Genomic DNA, 25,105 nt, shown 5'->3' on the forward strand with positions numbered 1-25,105 from the left:
TTAATAAATTTCTCCATATTAAAAAAATAAATTATGGTCAGTGAAGGTCAGGCACAACAAGTCATCTATAGAAGCAGGGTTTCACTTGCTGCAACAGCTTTTGAGGTCTAAACAGAAATAATGTGGGGGTTTTCCCACTGCAGTTGTCCAACTTGTTTTCTAAGAGCTGACAGTTTGTCTTGTTATGGTGCCAAAAAAGGTGAATTTTCCCAGGTTCTGAGTTCTTAATAAAATGAATGCAAAACTTTTGGTCTCTGAAATCTTGAAAAATACATTCTGTGTTCTGGAGCAACCTAGTCCACCTCTCAAAGGTTGTTTCTGTATTAAAATGCGCAACTTGGAGCATGAGAAACTTGACCAAACTGGTTTTGGTGGTATTCCACAGAATTAGAACTTACTTAAAATGTTTTAAAAGAAATAAAGTTTGTATGTTGACTGCTGCTTTGTTGGAAAACAACTTTACAATGGGTTAAATACCATTGTAGGTATTTAGAAGTTGAATAGCAAGAAGACTTGAAAGTGGTGTGACAGAGAATCAGAAGGATTCCAAGTAACTAGGATGTGTATTGATGCTGAATGAATAGAAAAGCAATTCTGTTCACCAGCTGGTCCTGAGTAATCCTTAGAGTAAGACCCTGGTTCCAGGATGGAAGCCAGTGAGATCCAAACTCCTGGAAGAACTGTGTTGTCAAGTTCAGGTAAACAGGAGGTGGTTTATGAGACCAGTGACTTCTGGAGAAGAAATTCTGCCCTGCAAAATGAGGTCATTTTGATTTTGTTTTGCAGCATTCGAGTTGTAGCAGGAGCGTTTGCAAAGATCCCACACAGAGCAAAGAAGTGTCGGCTGCACTGCACAAAGCCACTGACTCTGCATATTGACTACTGTGAAAACACTGCCAAAATAGGGTAAGGAGAGTTTGGTAAATCTGTTCTCTATTCATGCATTTCTGAAGTGTGAGGGTTTAGTGCAGAATTTTTTAGAAGGGATTATAGTTCCAGAAGAAACCTGCATTATTCTCATAGCAAACACAGAACTGTACCAGCTACTAAGAGGAAAATCAGCTCTCTTCCAGCTGTGAGGACAAAGCTTCCCTGGGGAAGCGATGGAGTCACCATGCCTGGAGGGATTTAAAAGACGACTAGGTGTGGCACTAAGGGACATGGTTGAGTGGTGATCTTGGCGCTGCTGAGTTAGGGGTTAAGATTCAATGATCTTGGGGGTTTTTTTCCAACCTAAATTATTCTGTGATTTCTTCATATTTTATGTTAGATGATACCTTGACCAAACAGTGTATTTTAATTTTAATCAGTTCATGATATTGGTGAGCTGGAACAATATTGCCAAGACTATTGGTAAGTAATCAGATTGTGCTGATTTGTCTAGTTCTGCTCTTTGTAAGAATTTGCATGACTTAGATCTTTATACTTGTATAGAGGTTTTTTAAAATTATTGTTTTCATGTTTTATAATGTGGAAAAACCGGTTGTGTTTCTTTTCCTAGACCAACCAAAAGATGGGATACTGCTGCTATCCAGCATTTTCGAAAACTTCTTGAAGGTACATAGCACTTCAGGTTGGGGAAAAATCAATAGTTAAAGCAATGCAATACTTACATACACGTTTATTATACTTCTGTGAATTTGATTATATTTGCAAATATTGTTTGTTACAAACACTGAGAAAGGAGCTGTACTTTGAGTACTCTGTGCTTCTGTGCTGCATAAATTTTGGTAGCTAAGTAGATGGTGTTGGGCTAGATTAGGCAGAGGGAGCATTCATGTCACATTTGATTTGAACATGGGAACCACTCTGTGTATTCAGCCTGAGACTCTGAATCGGCATCACAGCTGTCCTGCATGAGTGTATGCAGACGTGCTTCAGAGTTTGGGAACAGACTTTTATCAGCTGTGTTTGCCTGAATGAAAAGCGCAGCAAAGCTGTACAGATGTGCAAATGCAGCTTCTTTCAAGAAAAGGAAATGTCACACTTGGAAAGTACATGCTAGTGCCCCAGACTGTCAGAGTGTAAGAGCAAACAATGACTTCCAGTGTAGAACTAAGTGATTTGTCTCAAGACAATTAATTTGTTTCAACTCTTAAGTCTTCCTTCAAAGGCTAAGACAAGTTCCTTTTTGGAGGTTTGAAGTTCTTATTGTTAAATTCTTTGTTTCACTTAGGTGAACTGACATGTGTTACAAATTTTTAATTGTGATTTCTCTTTTTTTCTGTCTCAGAAAGTAAACAATGGTGCTAGTGTGATAAGGCTATAATCTTTTTTCTTGTGTTTATTAGAGGTTACCGAAATTAAAGCCACAATACAGGCAGTAGAAGATAAAGTGTTAGAGGTATTTCTTTTTGTGACTATAAGAGATGAAAAGGTAAGATACTTTTGTATTTCCAGCTCTATAGATGTACTTTGCTATTAGTTTAAGACTGGGAAGTATGACTTAAGAGTTTTGTAATTTCAGTCAGATACAGTAGAAGCCAAATCATTAACTTATTAGAGGTTTTTCTTACAGTTGTGTTCATTGTAAACCTCTGGAGAAATTCTTATAGGCAGAACCTGTATTTTTCTCTATATGAACATTTTCTTGGAAATTTCTGACAAGCAAGTGAAGTCCAGCCAGTATTTAAGTGGTTAACTATGCGTTATTTGGTGTACTTCTTGTGGTAAACATTTGAAGATGCTTTTGTGAAGCAGCTGCATAAATAAAAATAACTAAAACTTCACACTCTTGCATACAGCTGAATCCTCAAGGAGCTGGAAAAAACATCCAGTATAATTCCACTTGCCAAAATGTGTAACTTGTATCAAATCTCTGCTGTATCTTCTGCCGGAGTTAAGCAGCTGTATGGTAGATACAAGAAGTTTTAGACCTAATACTACTTTTTTTTTCTGCCAGATTTTGATCCAAAAGAAATAAACAGGCTTGATTGAATCAGAGGGTTCTTTTAGATGTGTAGGGCTCATAGAAACAGTTAAATTCAGTACAGAATTTTGGCCAGACACATAAAACTCACTAGTTAACAGCTGCTGAACATACTGGAAGATAGGACTTTGCTTTTTTGGAATGAATATTTGACAGAAAGTGTTCACTGGTACTCCTTATGTCTGGGGTTTTGTTTGGTGGGATTTTGTTTGGGGCTTTTCATCACTTAAAAAAGCACTGCTTTTGTTTAAGGCTTTACATAAGTTCTAACCAAGTATGTGCTATTGTAGCTTCTTGCTTGTTGACAGAGATGAAAAAAGACCTTGTTTGTTTTTTTGTAGATCTGTGTTAATGATGATCTGGTTGCAAAGCACTTTGCTTATTACAAGGAAGCTGAAGGGACTGCAGGGGGTTCTGCAGACAATTCTGATGATGAAGTGTCCTTAAATGCTGGGTATGTTCTGGTGGAGTTTGTTGGTCCTACATTTCTTGCCAGGCCAAAACTGCCCTTTGGGGAGGAGGTGTCACCACATCTTGAGCCAGGTGAGACCCACGAGTGTGGGAGACAGTCCTGCATGCAGCACTTTGTGTGTTTGGTTGCATGTGTGGAATGGGAATTTCCTGCCTTGGTTTGGATCCTGGTGACGGGGACACATGGTGTCCATCTGTGGCTTTCATGTGTTCAGATAATCAGAGATGGGTATCTCCATTTTGTTTACCATTTTAGATCTTGCTGGTTGTAATTGTGTTCTTCAGAAGAGATCCCAAAGGCCACACACGGTTCTAAAGGACAAAACTGTGCCTGTAAGTATTACATCTTCTATTAAATGGTGAAATACAAGCTAAAGTAAACGTGTAGGCCAAATTAGGTGTGCTGCAGTCATGCAGCTTGATATTCTTAGAGAGTTTTCTGAAGTTTGTTTCATCAAAATTATTGCCTTAGAGGAACTTCCAATTTGTAAAAGAATGTTGTAGAATACAACGTCTTGGTAAGAAAACCACTTTCAATTTCGTGTTTTAAGTATTGGTTTTGAATAGTATTTTAGTGCTTAAAATGTGTTTTCTTTCTAGGTGGTCAGCATGGTGCCAGCTGTGCCTTCCAAGGAAGATAAAGCAGTTCAAACAGAGAGGTGTGGTGCAGCATTCTAAATATTCAGAATGATTCTGTAGTCAGATGGTTGGGAGCTGTAGTATGGTTGCAGTTCCTGTTCTTAGGCCTCTGAAGGGCAGAAGGAAAGGGAAGGTACATACACATACTTTTAGGGAAGGAGGGATTTGGAAGGTGCTGATAGTTACTCGGACTAGAAAAACAAGAGTTCTTTCTGTAGCAGCTTGACAACGGGGGTGTGGTGGGGAGGTTTTTTCGTGCACATTAAATCTGTAAACTTGCTCAATTTTATTCTTAGTGTGATTTATAAAGTTTTCAGATTTAATAGAACATGACTGGATGAATTTGTGCAATGCTTTCACTGTGCTGCAGGTTAGTTGATGTATATGTAATAAACCTCAGGAGTATTCCTTCTTTCAGTTGCTAACTGATGCAAAGATGAGTTATGTTTTGGAACTTTAAGAAACCTTTTTTTTTTCTACAGTCCAGTCTATTTTTCTTCTAATATCAGGCAATTTACCAGTTAACGTTGAAAAATATTCTGAAGGATTGTTTTCACTAAATTTTGCTTTTCAAGTGGTGAGTTTTGATTTCTCCTTTTGTACTGAGGGTTTTTCTCATTGGCATAGGTATGTCAGAAATACTTCGAGTGAATTGCTTCATGACACATGGGAAATACTTGGTGGTATTTATAAATGACATTTTTCTTTTGCATTAATGTTGGATTTAATAACTCTGTTTCTCAGGCTTCCACAGTTCTTAAATCCCGATTCCCTCCAGACACACACAGTGGAAGATGACCAACAGGTATTTCAAGCATTAACTTTCATTTAACTTGTGTTGTTGGTTTTGGTAGCATCGGGCCTCTGTGGAAGGAGGTCAGGGGCTGTCTGCACCTGCACTGGCCTCTGCAGGCTAAAGCTGAGCCAGCAGCCAAGTTGGGGATGCCTCTCTGAGTTTAAGAAAGGGCAAAAACACAGGGAAGAGAACAAAAATAAGTGAGAAACAGGCAATGCCAGGGTCAGAGGAGTAGAAGGAGCTCCATGCAGGTGTTTCTGAGGGGGCTGCAGTCTGTAGAGGACCTGTATTGGAGCAGACAAGAGAAGAGAGAAGGAGCAGTGGAGAGAAATTGCCATCTGCGTTGTGACTGCAGTCCCTGCCTCATGCTGCTCATCGTGGGACTGAGTGCCTGCTCTACAACAGAGCATCCACTGCATCTGTTCAGGGGTTTAAGACAGTTAAGACCATCTTTGAAAATCTTTCTTCAAGAATAGCAATGATGAGTTTTTATCTCGCCCTTGGTCAGTATGTATGAATCATATTTAAAGTGAATTTAGGATTTGATTCATTTATATCAAAAAGCCATTTTCTAAAATACAGTGAGTGCTTCTGAGTTTTTGTGAATTAAACCCCTTTTGTTAAGGGTTGCCTTTGTCATCTATTTGTCTCATGGTTTCAGAGTTGTAAAAGTGTTGGGAAAGAAAAAAACTTTGTATTCCTGAGCAAGAAAATCGAGCCATCATCAGTTTTGGAAACAGCACCGCTTTTTGATGGTCTGAAAAAGGTAGCGATGATGATACTACATTGATTATTTTTTAAGACAAGTTTCATACCTCAAATCTACATAGTAAATATTACAGTAATACCTCAGTTTGGTTGAGGAATATGTCCAAGGTTTTTCATGTGATTGAATAAGTGAAGCTTTGGAACAATGCTGTAAGAGCTTTACCCTTTTTTTTTTTTTTTTCTGGTATATTAGCTATTGCTACAAGTGGGTTTGAATTTTAATACAGTGATTTAATAGCTCAGCCCAGAAGATGGTATTTCATATTACCTGTTAAGGACATTTATTATGTAGTGGGTCAGAAGCATTTTTTGTTGTTATGCTTTGTCTTGTTTTGTTGGCGTTTAAGTACACAGATTTAATGGGAAACTCTTAATATCTCTTTCTGTAGGAACTTGTTTGGAACAAGTTTTCAGGCCCTACCTTCACCGAGTCGTATTGTTGGCCACCAGTAGCTCAGGGATGTGATGTCATTGCCATCTCCCATCAGGGAAATGATCCCTTCTTATATATTCCACCAGTTCTTACACTTCTGCAGTTGGAAAGTGACTGCCAAGTCTTGCCAGACATGAGTGGAGTATGTATCTATTAGACCAGAGAATCTGTTGTTACTCTGAATGTTTGGAATGTATACGTTAATGTCATCTCAGTGTATCTTCATGATGCCTGCCAGTTTCTGTAAGGCCTCTGCTTAGAGGACTTGGATGGACTGTGTGAATGGGGGGAGTGCCAAACTTACTTTTAAAGCAATTCCTAACGAGTGGTTCATGGCCCGGCACTTAGATACATGGTGGAGCTTTATTTCTGCATGAGTAGTATGTACTCATTAAACTAAAATGGGTATTAGCTGTTGTAAATACTATAATGCATTTTCTAGCTTGTTAGATCACAGAAACAGAATTACTGAGGTTGTGAGGGACCTCTGAAAATGGTCCAGTACAGCCCAAGTAAGACAAGATTCTTGAGGTTCTGCACTTCTGTCTAATAGTGTGTTGTCAATTTTTGTACCTCTGTATGTAGCCCCTAGCACTGATTTTATGTCCTGGATGGAAGAAGGCACAACTTGTTTTTGACCTGCTGAAAACATACGGGAAAGGTGGCAGACGCCTTCATCCAGTGCTGGTAATCCTTGGGCAGAACAAGGAAGCAGCCAGCCAAGTGGAAATTCAAGGCTGTAAGAATACTTTGTCATCTTAGTTTTGCTTGGAGGCTGTGTGGGCTGCCTTAATTGCAGGAGCACGTGAAAGAGCAATTTCTGCTTCTCAAGTACTTAGTTTATAAAGTGCAGTTGGGGTTTTGTTTGTTTAAATGGTACTTTGCAACTTGCTGTTGCAATAAATGCTCAGTACTTTGTGCATCTAACTCAGTAGCATGCAGAGGGTGCTCCACAGAGAAACAGCATAAAAATAATGAAAAAGCTGTGGGGAGACTTGCCCTGCTTGGATGTATGTACTTAAAACATTTAGGTGTGTTCTGATTTGATGTCTTTGTTAAGCTTTGGTTGATACCTGCATTTTCAAAAGCAGCTTTTGTTGTGCCAAGGGAATATGAACTATGGATAAAATCGTGAAGAATTGTGTACAACTCTATTATCTATTACAGCAGTTGGTATTCTTTCATCCATCATTCAAGTTTGAGCCTGGTGGATGAATTCAGACCTTTTAGCAACAGAGCTGTTGTTGTATTTGCACCAGTGAAGATTAGTGTGGTTTTATTTCTGTGTGTAGATAGATACATGTGCACACACACATTTACGTAAATTGCTAGGCTACAATGTGTGCTTTATTCCACTATGGAAACAACTTTCCTGAGATTACTCTTGCATGTATTTATAAATATTTCCCTTCTGGCTATTTGGTTCTGAAGTTCTTACTTCTACTTCCAATACCTTACAGGAAAATGAAATTACATTCTGCTTTGTAAACTTGTTAACCTTCAGACGTTTCATTGGATTTCAGAATATCAGAGCCTCACATAAGTGGGTGCACTTACGTCTTGGAAAACTTGCAGGAGTAGAAAAATTCAAACTCCCAAGCTTCAACATGATGAATCTGGAATACAAATGTGACCCTTTCTAATAAAGCTACTGTGTTCTTTGGTGTCATAGTGATACTATTCCAAGTTGTAAGTTAATGGTAACTGTCTTTCCTAACTTGTAGGTGAAGTAGTAGTGACTACACCATTCAACCTCCTGAGACTGCTGGAACACAACACTAGGTTTTTGTGTAGGCTTTGCCACCTTGTTCTTGATGAGATTGAAGTGCTGTTCTCTGGCACTACTGAACAGGTAAATGGCTTACACAGTCACTGGGCAAAATGCTGTTCCAGTTGTGCATGAAACAGCGGCACACGCTGAGGAAAAAAACCACTGGAATTGGATTTATGGTGGACCTTTCCCCTTTCCCCTTTTCCCTCCTTTTTTTTTTGTAATTTGCAAATTACTGTGTTAGCAGGTTGGGCTTGTCTTCTAGTTACCACCTAGTTCTTTCTGAAGGCCTCTGCCCTCAGATCTGCTTTTTCTAGGCTTTTTATATTGCAGGTTTGAACAGATCCTTTTCCTTCTCTGGACAGAATCCTACATTACAGTTATGTGCACACACATATGCTGTCACTACATGCTGTCTTGTTGCTTTCTCTTGCTTCAGAAGTCATTCAAAGAATAGGATAAAAGTGTACAAACAAAACTTCTTTTGAGGTGTGAAACTTGTAGTTTGCTGTGGTAGTGGCTTTGTGACTGGAAAAAACAATGTGTTTTTCTGGGCTGACATGTGTTTGCTGGAATATGATGAGAGGAGAGAAGAAAAACCTCTTTTCTTCCTAGGTGTTTACTATACTGGATTGTTACAAGAAAGCCACTGCTCAGGCACAGGGAGGTCTTCCACATCAGATCATTGCTGTGGGAACTCAGTGGAATAAACACATCACACCCTTGATAAAGGAGTTCATGAATGATCCTCACATTGTGATAACAGTTATCAAAGAAGCTGCCCTCTTTGGAAATGTGCAACAGGTAAAACTTTGGAAACGATGTCATTGCTTGGATACATGGCTGGTGCTGGTTTATTGGAAGCAGGTGGTGCTGCAGTGCTGCCTCCCAGTGTGAGCTGAACTGGCTGTTAGAAAGCTCATGCAGGTGAGTCACTGAAGGAGCTGGAGGTCTCTTCAAGACTAAGATGAAGACAGTCCCTTGAGTATTTCGTGGTTAGTGCAAATGAGTCTGAATTTGATGAGATGTAATTGCAAACAGTACAGTTTTTGACCATGATGTTGCCAGAATGTTTTTGCAGTTCTGAGTTGTGACTACCAGAACTACAAGGTAAGCTGTGCCAGAGCAAATCCAGTAAAGTTCTTGGTTTGCTGCTTTCACACAATACCAAACTTTTGGCCTCAAATTTCTAGAAGGTCTATTACATATTTTTAGGTATCTTTTCCCTTAGTTTCCAGTCAGCATGGTATAGCCCTTAAGAATAATACGAGATGGTTTAAGTTTGATTTGGATTACTCTGTCTCAGAACGGAGTAGTTTGCAAATTTTAAATGTTGGGATATCTCCAAAAGTAGATACTCTGAGCATGTCAGGAAACGGCCCACGAGTTTTTGTGAGAAGCCTTAATGGTTGAGCAGAACTGAAAGTGTCAATGAGTGGATGCATTAAGGTTAGGATGAATTATATAGTAAAATATGTATGGGTTATATGAGTTACCAGCCCTCTGTTTTGTATTTGCTTTTAGGTGGTGCAGCCCTGCATGAACAGCAGCAGAACTGCTGAGTTACTCAAAATCCTGGATTTTACCCAGAGGAATCTTCAGAAAGTGCTGGTATTCACTGACTCAGTAACTGAAGTAGAGATGATTCATAAGGTAAGAAAGCATTTAAATGTAGATTGCTAAGCAGGGCTTTTTATAAAATTTTCAAGTCATAACGAACTAAAGTATCTCGGTTTCTGACAAAAAAAGGAGGAATGTGAATTTGGAAGTTAATAATTCCTGCTGAAAGTAACCCCAAACTGACTGCCAGCAAATAGGTGGCATAGATCATGTGATACTTAAAAGTTTCTGGTTTGGGATTGTGACTAACACATTTCCCTTGAATATTTGAGGGTTCAAGCATATCAAAACCAACCCTACCACCACTTTAAAAAGTGCTTGTTGATGTTAGATTGAATCTGTTCATAGTAATCCTTGTGTACACCAACATCAAATATTTTACCTGGCCTATGAAAATATTTCAGGGGTTCATGTAATGAAGAGTGCTTGTTCTGAGAGACTGAAACATGAATCTGTGTGTTGTTAGATCGTGGAATCAGATTAGAGATGACACATTAATGTGGGGAAAAGCTTGACATTTTTACTTTCTTAAATGTCATCTAATGTATTAATACATGGGAACATGAGCTTGTTGTTTTCTTTTTATGCAGGAAAATAATGAACCTTATCTCCATTAATACCTTTCTTTTTTCATGTAAGCAACCTAAATTTCATTAGTTGTTTTCTTGTGTCTCTACGGTAAGGTGTGCTAAATTTTAGTCAGAGATGCTGCTTATTAGAGGTGATTGAAGCACATACTGTATCGTTGCAGGAATGTGTAACTTTTCACTTTGTTATGCAGGCACTGAAGAGCAACTCAGTAGTTTCCTTGAAAAAGCATAAGGAGAGCAAGTGTAATGCTAAGTGTGTCTTGGAGAGGTGGAGAAAAATGCACAGTTCTGGCACTCCTGCTGTGTTAGGTGAGGATTCTCTGTCTGGTTGGAGTTGTATCTTAATGTAAAGCTAAGATCTGCAGCAAGAACTTACACTGGCTTATCTCACCACTTCCACAGGGGCAGATCCCTATGAACTCTTTCCAGTTCTCTGTTTACTTCTCAATGCTACAACCCTTTGGGTTTTATTTAATTTTCTTTTCTCCTGTTACTATTTGCTGTGCTTAGTTAAAAGAACTACCAATATTTTCAGAGATTTTCCATCATTTCACAGTTGTGTCTGCTGCAGAGGAGATGCTAAGTCTGAAATAATTTCCAGATTTGTAAGTTCATTAGGGGGTTTTTTGTGGGGGTTTTTTTTATTTTTTTTTCAATTTTTTTTTTGCTGTAACGAAGGCCTTTATCCATTTTCAGACTCAATTTGTTTTTCATGTTATACAAAACCAAGAAGATGGACTTCCCTCTGCTTTGTAGTTTCATGCAGAGCTGTAAGAATTCCTGCATTATTTCAGCTGTCTCCTGTCTTACTCTGTGAATTACTGGGCGGTGCTCAATTCTCTGTATTCTGTGGTGCTGACAGGAAATAGAGACTTCTGTGAGATTGGCATGAAATGCTGTGTCTGCCATATGCTGCTGAGTTTATTGACTGGAGAAATAAAAAGCCTTGTAGGAGTACATTGGGGAAAAATTCCTCTTCCAGTCAGTGGGTGGGGAGAAGGAAATCAGCTGTGGTGCATGTGATGTGATCCTTCCCATGTTTGAATTATATATGTGTGAAAAATGTGCTTAGTTTTAACAGATGGCTGCCTGCAGTCCTTGGGAATCAGAGATGCAACTTGTGTGATCCATTTCAGTTTCCCATCTCCAGGAGTCTTTGAGCAGCGCCTGCAAAGCATGAGTGACGATTTCTGCACTGGGATAAAGGTTTGGGTGAACCTTGATTGGGTGATGCTACATGGGATTATTACTGGTGAATACATCAACGTTTTCCAAAATATTTCTTATTACTTCTAGGATTCTGCTGTAGATGAGGAACATACTAAGGCCAAGTCAGTCATTCTGCTGGCAGAGAACAGTTTCTGTCATGCACCTGGGATTCTCCACTATTTGAAGCGTGCAGAAGCTGAAATTCCAGAAGAATTCTGTGATTTGACTGCCAAGGTGCTGGAATCTGGGGAAAATGAGAAATCTTCAAGGCCTTTTTGTGCTTCCCTTAAAACATTTGGGATTTGCAGGTAAGGACATGTCAGCTTTTTGTGCCCTGAATGATGATTGCTGCTGATTCCTTGAGGAATTTTTCCTGTTGGATGCTTTTATGTAAAATAGGTTTTGCTCACGGGTTTTTTTTATTCTTTTTTGTTGCCTGTTGCTAGTCACTTAGCTCTTTGCTTTCAGTTGTAAACGACTGTTTTTTTCTAAACCTGTTGTGTTTTTTTTAATGTAGGAACAGAACAGAGTGTCCAGATTGCCATCAAATCAGTTTCTCGATAGACATGGCCCAGAATATCGCAGATGAGATGGTAGAAACACCTGAACGTGTGACAGTAAGTTACAGTTTTCCTTGGGCTTGGGTACCAAGAGGACAGGTCTTAACCAGCTGCTTGGCACATTACCTCATTTTTTTTGTATTCCATTAATCTTACTGCAGTGTGGATATCATTTGACATAGCTGTTCGTTATTGTCTAGTTTTTTGCCCTATCCCTTGCATGAATCAGCGTTACAGATGTTCTTTGTGACCTTAGCTTGAACTGGAACTTCTTTTGCAGGTGATTCTGAGTTTACCTCAGGCTATTTTTCTGCATTGTAGATTCCTATTTTGCGGGAGGAGGACTTGTGTGCTGTGTATTAATTCCCTTTATTATTTGTGACCATAGATCAAAATTAACAAAGATGGAGGTTTTTAGAAACATATTTCTTGTAGAGGAAACACAAAGTGATCTGTAGGAGTGAAGAAAAGTTGAAGCGGAAAGATTTTTTTCTTAGCTGACATGTTGGTGCAAACTTCTGAAAAAAGAGCATTTTCTGGCCTTGGGATTAGAGAATGATTTTTTTGTTTATAGTGTGCCAAAGAAATGCGAACTCCTCTCATGTAGGCAGAACATTTTAGTTATTTCCTTCAAAAATATCAGTGCTTTGGGAGACTCTTCTGCTACAGAGTGATGTTTCAGTTAGACTTCTTTTTCAGTAGTTCCACGTTCATGAAACCCTCATGGCTAGAAGGTTGACTTTGCTATGATGATTCTTGACATCCCAGTAAGAGTATGTGTCTCTAGCTCCCTTTGAGACTTGGGCTTTCTGAGGTGCACTCACTGCAGCATTTTATGCATTGGTGTGCACTGTGTGTTTGTAGTCTTTTATTTAAGTAATTTTGGTGCAAAAAACAAAAGCAGTCAGTTCTTGTAAAACTCCTGGAAGGCTGGAGTATTCCAAGTAGAGCTGGAGTGGTACAGAATGTGAGTGGTGAGTAGCCTGGCAGATAATTGGCAGAAGTCACTGGTGTTCACTGAGGGTGGAGTATCATCACCTGCCACCCAGCAGTTCTTGCTCCATACATTGCTGTCCACCACTGACTGAGCTATGGGCAGTTAGGATTGAGAATAGCAATAAACAACTGTTTTCAGAAATGTGTGTGTACGGCAACATCTCTCACCTTTTGGGACAGGAAAGAGGTATGTGATCTGTATATAAAGGCTTAAATTTCATTGGTTTGAGAAGTCATCCATCCCTCCTTTCTTCTGATGTATTTGATCCTTTCAGATCCTGCCTCTCTTCATTATACATGCAACAAACTACTTTGGTCGAGTAGTCAAGAAACAAAAGGATCAATATACAGTTCTTGCTAAAGAAATGAATGATTATTTCAAGGTCCCAGGACATAGGATATCTGTTAACACCGTGGAGAAGTCAGTGTACTATGGGTTACATGAGGGAGCCAATTGCCACAGGTAAAATTTTGTTGGCTTTTTACTTTATTCATGTACATATATTTATGCAAAGCTTTTTAAAAACTTGACTGTTGGGTAAAGGAAAAAGTCAGCCCATACTCAAAAGCAGCAAAAACTCACTGTTATGCCAATAATGCTTTTGAAAAGCTTTTGCCTGCTCTGAGTTCCTGAGTGGCAAACAAGATGATTGCCCACAAGTGCACTTGGTTGCAGAATGAAAATACCAGTTTTAAAATGAGAGCAGGTTTAAAAATTACTCTGCACAACTGGTTACATGAATAATAATTCTGTGTTTCTTTTCCTACTTTATGAAGGGTTCAGGTGGTAGAGACTCCCGCAAAAGATGAAGAAAACATCTGTAAGGTCACAAATAAATATATAGATGAAGGCAGGACAAGTCAAGTTAATAGTGATCAGCTGCTTCACTTACCTTCCCTTCAGAGTTTCAGAGTCTGCCACCTCAGGCTGTGGAAATTGTAGTTTGTAGAGTAAAACCCATAGATAATGAAGTTGAATGGAATCCAAAGGTAATAAGCAGGTTTTGCATGATACTTCCTTTATGCTCTTTACCTTCTCTTTCTGTAATTTTCTACAAGAAAGCAGTTACAAACTGTAAACTTAGGTACCAAGTTGCATTGCTTACTAGTATTGACACTAAATACCTGCTATTGGGGCAGATTCTAAGAAGGTTGGTTTCCTTTTTTGTTCTTCTGTGAAATAATGAAGTGAAGTGAAGTTCATGGGTTTTTTGGTTTAGATGTCTTTCTTTTAGAATAGGTTCTCACTGCTTTGGATTCTGGGGGAGGAACAGGGGAAGTGTAGCCTCTCTAAATTGACCTGTGTTTGAGTGATCTTTCGTTAAGGAAACTCTTTCCTTGAAGGCTAATACTCTTCTAACTTAGTGTTCCACTGGTTTACTCAAAACTGTATTTATTTGTTGAATGCCCTTTTCAGTTAAGCTCAGAAGATGTTGTTTCATCGTAATTGAAGTGACTGTAAAGCTGTGTTGGTATCCATACATCTCAAGTGCAGTGGCAACTTGTTTTTCCTAGGTGACTGACCACATTAATCACAAAATTAAAGGAAAGCTTCATCATGCAAAAGTGGTGCATACCTTGGGAAGAACAGTTTGGGTTGACCCAATGGTAGGTATAGAATGGCAGCACTGGGAAATCAGTATATCTGCATGTGGTCCAAGATTATTCCACAAAGTTAGTAATAGAAGTGTATTTGGGAGCTGCTGGTGTTCAGTAGTTTGTCTTGTGAAGTCAGTTGTGCAGTTTGTCACATTCCTATGGAAGAATGAAACTTGGATCCTCCAAGATGGTTTATTGATACCCAACAGCTCTTGAGGTAGACATAATTTATTCTGTTAATAATACTAAGTCTGCTCTCTTAGGCTAGTTTGCAGTTGGTTTTAGTCTAAGTTTTTCTGCAAATTTAAAAATGTTCAAGCATTTCTTCTTCATTTTCATGATCAGAACAGGAAAAATGGGTGCTCTTGTTCCTGGATTTTTGTTGTTCTGCAGTTTCACATCCATTAGCATCCAGCAGACTTGTTGATTTTTGTGGAGCAAGTCAAGTGAAAAATGGATTGGAAAGAGAAAATTATCTGGAAGTCATTGTTTTCAGTAGCTTCTGTTCCCATATGGTGTAGCTCAATCTTTCACCAATTTCTAGGCTTTGGAGTTTTTTATTGTGTCCCCCTCAGCTGTTCTCAGGTTGTTTCGGACTCACAGTTCTTTACTGCGTGAGGTATATTATGGCTGTCACTTCCATGATCAGGGCTGGCACTGTTTACTTAATTGCCATCCTGGTTCTGTAGGGCAAACAGCCAGTTACCTGAGCCATTATCACAATGCAAATGATGGTGATACTAGGGAAACAGTTAAACATGGAGAGGTTCCTTTCTAAAAATGAGGAAAACCAAATTGCCTGCAGGCATAAGTCAGTAGGGCTGCGTTTGAAGTTTGACTGAAAAAGCAGCTTTGAGTTTGAGAGAGACCATTGAAGAGCTGTGCTTTCCCTGTGTTGTGTAATCAAGGTTGGGGTTACCAATCTTCCCACAATGAAGATGTGGATCAATGAGTACAACATTCGAGCTGAGATTTTGTCAACGGGTTTGGGAACTGACAATCCTGAACATGTAGGAGAAATTCAGAAGCTGTGCAGACAGATAGCAGTTTTGGATCATGCACAGAGCTTGGAGCATTTGTAAGTGTTTGCAAATTTTTGTTCAGCATATGCTTTATTAAGAGAAGAATTCTATTTGGATACAATTAATACTGCTGACAGTTCTTTTCATTTAAATGCAGAAACAGTTGTGTTTGTAATGTGTCTGCTTCCCATGAACTACTCTTTAGCCCCGTAACCACATGGAAAAGAAAACTGTAATTCTAGAAAATACTAACCTACGTGATGCAGACAGGCGAGTTAGTAATAAAAGTAAGGAGTCTGCATTCAGATTGTTACAATTTACAATGCTCAGAAGCTGGTTTGGGTGCTTACCAGTCAGTAAACATCTGGTATCTCAGGCACAACGCGTTTGCATTTATTCCTTTCTCCTGGCAAAGGAAGGTTGAGAACCTCCATGTCATTGTCAAAGCATGTAATGCTAGGGACCAGACAACTCTACTGTGATGCTGTGTGCTGAAATGTGTGTGATGCAGCTGCTTGGATCATTGTTTTTACAGACCTGCTAAGCCTGAGACTACAGTTGGAAAATCTGGGAAACTTGGAACTTCAGTACAGGCTTTGTTAGTAAGGTACAGGTTAAAGAAAGGGGAGGCAAAGTAAGGTGAAGCTGACTGTCGTTTGTGGGTTTGCTCTTAAAACTGCTTTGTCCTGTCTTCAGAAGCACAAAAGAGGACACAGCTGGTGCAGAGGAGGCGTCCAGTCCACAGGATACATTGATACAGGAAAATTCTGCTGGAAACTGTAGCAGTTCTGTGGGTCTTCCAGGCAGTAAGCCTTCCATCATTTCTGACGTTTTCAAATGTGAATTCAAGTTAGGTGCTTGATACCAACCTAGCAGTCATCCTGGCAGCTGCAGATTGCTCTGGCTGCACAGAGCAGCACCGTGTGAGTGATGTTAGCAGTCAGCCTGAGCTGCGTTCCGTTGAGCAGTCAGGAGATGCTGCGAGAGTGACTCTGGCTACTATAACTGTGTGGTTGGTTGAGGAATGCTCTGTCCTTCAGACATTTGAAATTCTTTGGCTCCAAGTTGAACATGTCAGCGGGAAGTGTCTGCTGTAGAGAGGACAAGAGGTCTGCTGTCTAAGGCCACAGGGCTTAAGGGAGTTGAAATCTGTTGAAATATGAGTGTGAATAATAATGCTGCTCGCTCGAGAGGTTAATGGCTGCACCCAATTTGCAAATACAACCATGGCCAGTGAGACAGACTTCCTGGGCAATTGTTCTGGGTGTGATGGCCCCTGACAGGACCATCCCAGAGGCTGCAGGGCTGGGCCTTCATGCATTGGAATTAACTAGGATAAATCAGAAGCAAATGAGAGTTATCAGTACAGGAAAAGGAATTCAGATTCCTCCAGGACACTTTGGTTTGATAACTGCTCGCTGGAGCTTGGCCTTACAAAGTGTTCGTGTCATGGGAGGAGTAACTGGTGCAGATTATCAAGGAGAAATTAAAGTAATTCTGTTAAGTAATAGCAAACAAGATTGGATTATTCAACCCCATGGCAGGGTGGCTCCTGCAGTTTTTACAATTGTGAAAGAAGGAGATCCACATCAAATCACCTCTGTTTGTAGAGAGAGGGTTTGGATCCAGCAGTCCTAGTAATGGAGCCAAAGTGTGGGTCCCGAGGCCCAGTGGCCCTCCCGAGCCAGGTGAAGGAACAGCTCTGGGGAAAGACAACACTGTTTGAATCCTGAGACCTGAGCAGGAACGATGGGAATATGTCCCTGCAGCCAAGTGCTCTGTGCCAGAAGAAGTGGATGTTATGGGATACTGTTGTACAGATCCTGCCTGACCAAATCTACCTGTTTGCCCCAAGGGCCCCTTTGGAAAATGCTCTGATCCACAGGACTCCATGTGCAGGCTGATGTGACACTGAGGGACTTCCACAGGAATTCCAACCAGGAGCCTCAGGGACTGGGACTCGGCACCTCTCCAGCTGGAGGGGAAAGGACCCCACCAAGCCTTGTTACCCACAGGCTGCGCGGTAAAGCTGAACAGCAAAGGACCTTGGGGGCATTATCCGGGAATTAAAAAGGTGCCAGCTCCATGGACAATGGAATGTTGTTCCTAACAATGGACAATCATTCCTAACCCGGATGAGACTGAGGATGAAGAATGAATAATCTTGTTGCTAAAGTACTGCTCATGTCTGTAAATTGTATCTTGAGAGTCAGCCAGAATCTTTGCCAGAAACACCTCTAGAGTTTCACCAAGGAATTAGTAATGAAATTCTTATGGAAATCTAAAGATCAAAGTAACCAAAATACTCAGTGTAACTAATGGCTGGAAATGTTCCCAACTGATGTTGGAAGGAATGGGGTTCCCTTGGAGGGCCCACCCTGTGGGGTGGCCAGAGCTCTGTCAATGGGCTCTGACTCAGGGCCAGTGCAGGGACAGTTACAGAAAGCTGTGCTGTGGAACAAAGGAATACAATTACCAGTTTTAGAGGATTTACTAAGATTTCCCTTCAGGAGAAACCAAATCCTGTTACAGTTAGACACCACAATGTGAAATGATTTCTGTGCTTTACCATCACTCCCAATGTCAATAGAACTCGGGGTGCTGGAGCTGCTCAGGGTCAGTGTTACAGCACTCCCAGCTGCAGGGCCACTGTGAAACTCCTCTGGCCCAAAGCACAGGGGACAGAACATTTTCCACCCAAGGGGTGCCTTTGATTTCAGATAGCCAAAGATTCTGTATCACCCTGTGCCCCACGTGCGCTGCCTCGTCCTGTGGAGTTTACATTAATGAGCTAAATCAATTACTAGAAGAAGTAAAAAGTGATGCTGTTAAACTATCCAACAGCACATCCTCTGAGCTCCAACAAATACAAATTGGAGCTCTACAGAACCACATCACCTTGGATTATCTGCTTGCTGGCCAGGGAGGAACCTGTGCTGTTCTAGGACAGGAATGTTGCAGGAATGTCTGTCAGTGCTGTGTTTGAAGTCCAACAATCAGGAATCGCCTTGACAGAAAGAGCAGTAGAAAAGTGGGAGAAAGAAGAAAATTCTTCATGGTGGGATTGGCTTCCAAATTGGAGCCTGCTGCGAAATGAATTTGGGGCAGTCACTGTCATCATTGCAGTGTGAGCGTTCTGTGTGTTCCATTCCATGTTAGAGTTGTTGTGACACTCTGTGATGGGAAATAGAGTATTGAGACTTTTCTAAAAAGAAACACAGTCTCAAGAAAAAATGGGATTCGACAAAGAACCTAGAGAATGGCAACTAATTAGGCACGTTTTAAAAGGAGGAGAATTATAGCTCTGAGTAATGCATTTGAACAACACTTAATTGAAGAACAGGAGGCAATGCCTTTATGCCTAATACCTAAATCTGAGGTTCTATTATGGAAAGAGTTTTTATGAGGGTTGTAGTTCATCTCTAGGTCAAAGCACTGATTGCAGTACTGAGGCCTGAACAGCAGGCCCTGAGTGAGGCATGAACAGCAGCCCTGAGCCAAAGCTGACCTCTAGATTAACCTTCCCACCAAATGTTATATTTGTATCTGCTCATTAAAGAAGCTTTGTTAGCAAGATGATCTCTGTATGTGTGCATTGGTGAAACATGGATTTATTTTCTGTATTTACAACTCAGACAAGGCCACGCTGGGCTTTGTTTGGGCCTGGATGGTCAAAGTCACTTCCCTTGGTTCCTCTGTGAGCCCTGGCCAGGCTTTGGGAGAAACCAAATCGAGAATGAAATCAGGTGTTCCCACACTGGAAGTGACATCAGCTTCTTTGTTTAACAGTATAAAAGCTGGGCCTTCTCACAGCGAGGTTGGAGCCTCATTGCCTGCAAAGGTGGGTGCACCTGCAGGAACTCTCAGTGTCCGGGAGTGGCTCTCCAGTCCTTGGCTGTGACAGCTTCCCCTGGATGATGTGTGCATCTGTGTGCTGGTAAAGTCTAAGGGTAACTGGTGCTGTCTCTTTCCTAATCATTGCAGGCAATTTTTGTTAGTGATGATTGGGTGCTTTGCTGAGCTTCTCCTTGTGGAGACCCAGAAAGGCATCCCTAGTTAGGGCACATGAGAGGTCTCCCTCAGCTGCCTCCTCTTGAAAACGAATCCTGTTCTGTCCTGCCAAAGCAACTCCTGTTCTGTTCCTTGGGTCAGCCCTGTGCCCCTCTCCCTGTCCCTCAGTCTGGTCACTCCCACCCTGTTTCCCTGTTGGCCCTATGCCCTAACCCCACTTCTGTGACACCCCCATGTTCCCTGGTAATTGGTCTCTGATGCTTCTTTCCTGCCCTGCTTATCCCATGTACTGAAGCTGGACCCTCTCAAGGCCTTTTGCATTTGTTCTCTGAACATGTGGTGGCTGTTCATGCGGTGGCTGAAATAAACATCTCTGTAAAACCCCTGCAAAGGCCCTTCCTGCTTCTTTACCTGCTATCACCCCAAGCAACAACCAGATAGCAACAAGGTCTCCTCCCACCTCTCCCTCCTTACCTTGCTTGGCTGACAGGGGGAGACCCAGGCTGGGGAAATTGCTAACCTGCAATTTTATCTGAAAACTCAACCACAATGCTGATGATTTAACTGAAATAATTCCATTTCAAAAATGGAATTACAGCTTCCCATGATTTAGAACTAGATGTGATTAAAATTACCCCTTTCTCAAAAATGAAAAATTCCATAGCATGGAATGCTATGAGGGAAGATATATGGCTAAGGATTCAAAGATAATGAACCTCCCGAGGAAAAATTGTAGGGACAGGGAGGGGTATATATACAGACCTTCACTCTAGACTATTCTCTTCAACAAAACCTCTTACATCATGGTTGCAAATAATCTGCAGAAGAATATTTGCACTGAAGAACAAGCAATAGTTCCACAGAATTGCTGTCTTGAAAATTGTCAGAATTCCTATATATATATATTTATTTTTTTTTTTTTTTACTGTGTCTAGTTTCTTAAGGCCAAGCAGTTGATGTATTCCAAATTAATCATTCAGAGCTGCTGGTACTGCTACCTGAGCAAATGACATGCTTCTAATTAGGACTGTATGTTCTACTCAGTTTGGACTACCCGTGCTCCGCAGACTTAGGAACTCTGCAGAGCGCCTGTGGTCTGGACAGCAGTTCTTGTTGATGTTTGGGAGGATGACAGAGCACTGAGTGTCCCTTCAAAAACACCATTCTGAGTGGGAAAGCAATCCAGACACACAGGAGACAAAATGGTTGCGTGTACTGGCATCCAGTTGAGATCACCACAGATGTAGAACTACAGCCTCTTCCTGACATCACCTGTAGTCATAATTTACTCATAGAAAACTCACTCCCTAATTCAACCATGTATGAGCTCTGTAGAATGTTTATCCTGGAGTTCAAATACCAAATATTTTCCATCTACTTTGCTTTTCATACTTACCTGAATGAGCTACAAATGGTATGAACTGCAGTCAGATGCATGGGGAAGGCTAGCACAAGTCCTGTGAATTGCAGTGCTGCTGATCTTTTGCAATTCTAGATAACTATTGCTGGCATGCTCAGATACACTGGACCTTTCAGGATTCAGCCCTAGAGTAGCTGTCAGAGTGAGTTACAACAATTTAATTCTTGAGAAAAATCTAGTAAAACCTCTTCCTGAGGGCTACGTAATATTTTGTGATCCCTGTTATCTCATTGCCTGTCAAAAGGTAGAGGTACATCAGAACAAGGCTGTCCTGTTCATTCCTGTCTCGATGCCCTCGTTTGCTATTCAACAGCATAGCACTACAGTTATTCGTGCTATTATTCTGACTTGTCAGTTCAGGTGGCTCACTTTTTGTCCTATGGGTGAGTAATCCAGGTCTTGACAAGACCGTTTTATTTCCTTGTAAGCATGTTCTTCCTTGAAATGTTCCTCAATCTTTCTATGGGAAATGACAAAATCAGCCTAGTATAGAACACATATGGTGTGCCTCTAAAGGGTGATAGGAAACGATAGGAACATATTTTTCTTACGCACTTTATCCTAAACTAAACTTCCATTCTTTTTGCTCAGGAATACTCAAAAGGCAAGGAAAAAATTGCAGTGCTTTATTGCTATGTCCTACTTTCTCCTTCACAGAAATGGACCATGACACAAATTAATCATTCCCTGCATGAAGATTATACAGAAAAAAAAGCATGGTGATCCTGTTTTGCCTGATGACCAAAAGGAAAATAAAATGCCTAAAAATAATTCCTTTTCCCGTTTTCCAGCAAGCTCCTTCAGCAAATACTTTGGAGGAAAAAGACTGTCTGACAGACAATGAAAAGCATCTTGAAAGTTCGGCATCCAGCGTAGAAACCATCCTGTCAGCAGGTTTCTAATCTTTAAAGCTAGCACCTGTTAGCTTAAGCGTCCATAAATGTAGCTGTCCAAAGAACTAAAGAAGAAATCTTTACCCACATAGCCAGAACTAAACATATGGAGCCCCCTAGAAATTAAACTCCCTACCCTGAATGGAATTTAGAAACAATGAAGTGACTAGACCCACAGGAAGAGCAGGTACCATCGTGAACATAGCCAGTGCATCTTAAAATACAAAGACCCTTAACAGACACCTAAAATACAATAGACAGCAGATCTTATCAAATGCATCTCCAGCACCATATGGAATTAAAAAACCACACATTGCAATTCCTCCTTAGGGAGGTAAAAAAAATGTATTTTTCTGCTACAATATCAGATTCCAAACTACAGGTCTACTAGTACAAATTACGATGAAGCACTTCAATCTGATCAGGAACTCTAAGGTTAGTACATCCCAGAGAAAAGGAGACCTGATAGTAGAACTGCTTCTCTTTTCACACGCTTAAAAATACCCTTCTCACCCTGGCCCAAACTTGTTCCAAATAGGAGGCAAGAAGTCAGCTCTTCTTCGCTACCGTGCTCTGAGCTCTCAGACTCTCTCACTTGTTTCTAGACCATTGGACTGCTCCGTCTGAAAGGCGGCAGGTCAGCACAGTACCCAAAGCACCATTACAACCACAGTGCTTTACCCACTAGAGCTCAGAAAGTAGCTTCTGGTCAGTAATCCCAAGTCCTTGGCCTCAGAGCTGCTCTCAGCCACACATGAAGGGAGAGGAGCACTTTTAAGTTTGACCCTTTCAGTTAGAAGCTTCTAAAGAGCAGCTCTCTCTCACTTAGACTGACTTCTCTTAGATGCTGTTGCCAATTTCATAGGGAGGCACCTCATTCTCAGTCCTGAGTCTGGGTAACACAGATGCTTCCATCTTTGACCTAGACCTGGACTCCTGAAGAACATACCTAGCTTGACATGTGCATAACATCGTAGTTTCCAAGCCACTTGGGGAACTGGTCAGTACTGGCCTGCTGTATGGAAGAGAACTGGAGATTCACCACTGCTAGGAAGGACTCATCAAAAGCCTAGAAAGCCACCAGAATGAGAAATTCCCAGAAACACCACAAGTCACATAAATTGAAAGGTGCACATCTGACCCATCTTCAAAACTTGGAAGCATGTGTAGGACAAATCTGAACTGTATGAGATTGTTTTTGCTCCAACTCTCATCCAGCATATCAACAGAGAGGTACACCTCTTGCTGGTCCATCAAGTTACACAGTCTCTCCTTTGATCTGTTCTACACAATTAAGAAACTGTTTTGTAACAAAATGAGGTATCTTGAGTTCTAGTGCTTCAAGCATTCGGAAAATCAAGCCAAACAAGCAAACAAAAAGCCCTATTTTCATCTCTCAACTGATGTAACTTTAAACTAAGTAGAATCAGTCACTGAGCAAGAAGTTCTTAAACTCAGACCTCAAAACCACAAGACAACCCTACTGAGATGGACTAGGGCTCCCGAAGCAGCTACTTCTGTTCCACTGAACTGGCTGTCAAAAATGAAAGGAGGGGGAAAAAACCAACAAACCCTAAAGAAAAAATCGTCAGAATGAAGAGGAAAAAACTTTAGATCAAAAGCAAATACAGTTCAATTGCAGTGCACAAAAAATGCACGCACAGGTGTGGTTCCGCCCCGTTCTGGGTTCCGTCCGTGGTCTCCCAGGTCCATTGATCTCTGTGGAACCACCATGAGGTCACAATGAGTCACTGTTGCATTGATGTTAGCACATTCACACTGGCAGTCCTTGCCTGGACTCTGATCTCGCAGGTTGTCTGCAGCCTTCAAGCAGCATTTGGTGACGTGAAGGCTAATTTCCAGCAGTTAGAGTGAGCAGTGAGCAGTGAATTCTCAAAGCGGGGATTACCTGTCCAAGGTAATTACCTGTCTTCCGCCTCCTCACAAGTCAGAGGAGCAGCTGAAGCAGCTGAGATATTTGAGCCAGGTAGGCAGCCGTGTGGCATTCACTTTCCTTCTGTTCCCACCAAAATCTTGTAAAGCATAAGAAAGGACAGTTTGGACATTAACAGAGATTTGGTTAATAATTTCAGAAAATGGGATTCCCAAAGTGAGGGAAAAGGTGGGAGATGAGAAGTGCCACGATGCTCTGACAAGTCTTACTGGCTCATGGGACTGCACCCAAAGCAAAAGGCTGCTATGTTTCAGGGTCTATTTGTCCTGGGCTTTGACTTCTTTGAACCTAGACTCAGCCACTTAAATATGGTCTCATGATGAATCAGGGTGGGGTGGCCTTATGTTCTTCACTTCTGAAGGATGCCACAGCCTGGAGACAGCAATGTATCCTTTGGGTCTGCCTCGAATGGGAGTGTGGACTTTCAGAGTTCCATTGTTGCTCTTTCCAGGTGAGCCAAGACATTCTCCAGAATGGCCTCTGGATTCCAGGGCAGAGGAGCGGAACCTCGCACTCGACTGCTGGCCAGAGAGGCAGAGAAACCTCTTACTGTGAGTACCTGCTGTGACTGGGCATGAGCAGTGTTGAGGCTGGAAACTCCTCTCATGTCCCTCCTCTCCCTGCCCTGCCTGTTGTCCAGCAGCACTGTCAAGTTGCAGACCCCCTCCCCACCTCTCTGTGCCGTGCTCCTGTCGGTGGGGGCTGTCCTGCTGCAGTAGGGAACACCGTGTGTTGCTTCAGGGACAGTCCAGCACCTTGCCTGGCTGTGCCACCGGAGCCAAGTTAAGCCAGGTTCAGCCAATGTAAAGCTGAAACCCTGAGCACGTGCTGCTTTCCCTTTCCCTTTGTCACAGTAATTCCTTCTGTCAGGCTGGACACTCACCTGTGCTGCTCTGACCAACCTGCCCTCGGGCATGTGAGACGGGGGAAGCTCCAACTCTGCCCAAAGCCTTGAGAGACATGGCTGGTCCCAGCTAGAAGAGGTTCCAAGCCAGCTGCTGTCTCTCATCTCCTGTGTGGGGCACAGATCCAGCCCTGCAGACAGCAGTGGAGTCAGGGCCGTAAAGGTCCCCTGGGTGGCTGGAGCTCACTTGACTGAAGATGCCCCAGTGCTGAGGCTCTGTCAAGGAGATCCCTTTGGTTTCTGCTGTGGAGGGGTCTGTGAGCCAAGGAGGAGAACACAAATGCTAATTAACAGAGAGAACTAAACCTTGGACACATTCCTGCCCACCTCACTCTTGGTACAACTTTGCTTTCTTGTGTCTCTTGGACTCACCCAGCAGTGCTCCCTCCTCGCTGTGAGTTTTGAGTGTTGTGCAGGGATGGATTTAGGGGAGTTCTGAGAGCTCCTTCCCACTCTCTGAAAAGGTCACTGCCTCCATGCAATGACACTAAAGAGGAAACAAATGCCCAAAGAGCAGAAA

General features: G+C 41.6%; 2 protein-coding genes across 5 annotated transcripts in view; both read left to right on the plus strand.

Moving 5' to 3' along the window:
* The first annotated feature begins 646 nt into the window (after nt 1–646).
* On the plus strand, nt 647–19,805 carry LOC117001526 (putative ATP-dependent RNA helicase TDRD12). Its single transcript, XM_033069942.1, is given in 24 exon segments — nt 647–906; nt 1,502–1,557; nt 2,292–2,377; nt 3,271–3,472; nt 3,657–3,733; nt 4,001–4,059; nt 4,784–4,844; nt 5,497–5,601; nt 5,993–6,178; nt 6,622–6,775; nt 7,761–7,888; nt 8,423–8,611; nt 9,332–9,460; nt 10,209–10,326; nt 11,090–11,223; nt 11,314–11,534; nt 11,744–11,843; nt 13,058–13,245; nt 13,560–13,674; nt 13,677–13,772; nt 14,298–14,390; nt 15,290–15,459; nt 15,939–16,010; nt 16,100–19,805. Coding segments are annotated over 24 exon segments (3,165 nt in total). The 3' UTR covers nt 16,266–19,805.
* Nucleotides 19,806–20,366: 561 nt separating this feature from the next.
* The window catches only part of LOC117001315 (hydrocephalus-inducing protein homolog), a 28,098-nt gene continuing 23,359 nt past the window's right edge, over nt 20,367–25,105 (plus strand). The window contains exons 1-2 of one of the 4 annotated variants that reach the window (XM_033069550.1): nt 20,368–21,728; nt 24,133–24,232. In XM_033069550.1, coding sequence (XP_032925441.1) covers nt 24,155–24,232 — 78 coding nt within the window. In that variant the 5' untranslated portion in view covers nt 20,368–21,728; nt 24,133–24,154. Of the gene's footprint in view, nt 24,233–25,105 lie in introns of all 4 variants that reach the window. The other 3 variants (XM_033069553.1, XM_033069549.1, XM_033069552.1) reach the window with 3 other exon arrangements.

Source organism: Catharus ustulatus, chromosome 11, assembly GCF_009819885.2.
Source record: "Catharus ustulatus isolate bCatUst1 chromosome 11, bCatUst1.pri.v2, whole genome shotgun sequence".
Taxonomy (NCBI): Eukaryota; Metazoa; Chordata; class Aves; order Passeriformes; family Turdidae; genus Catharus; species Catharus ustulatus.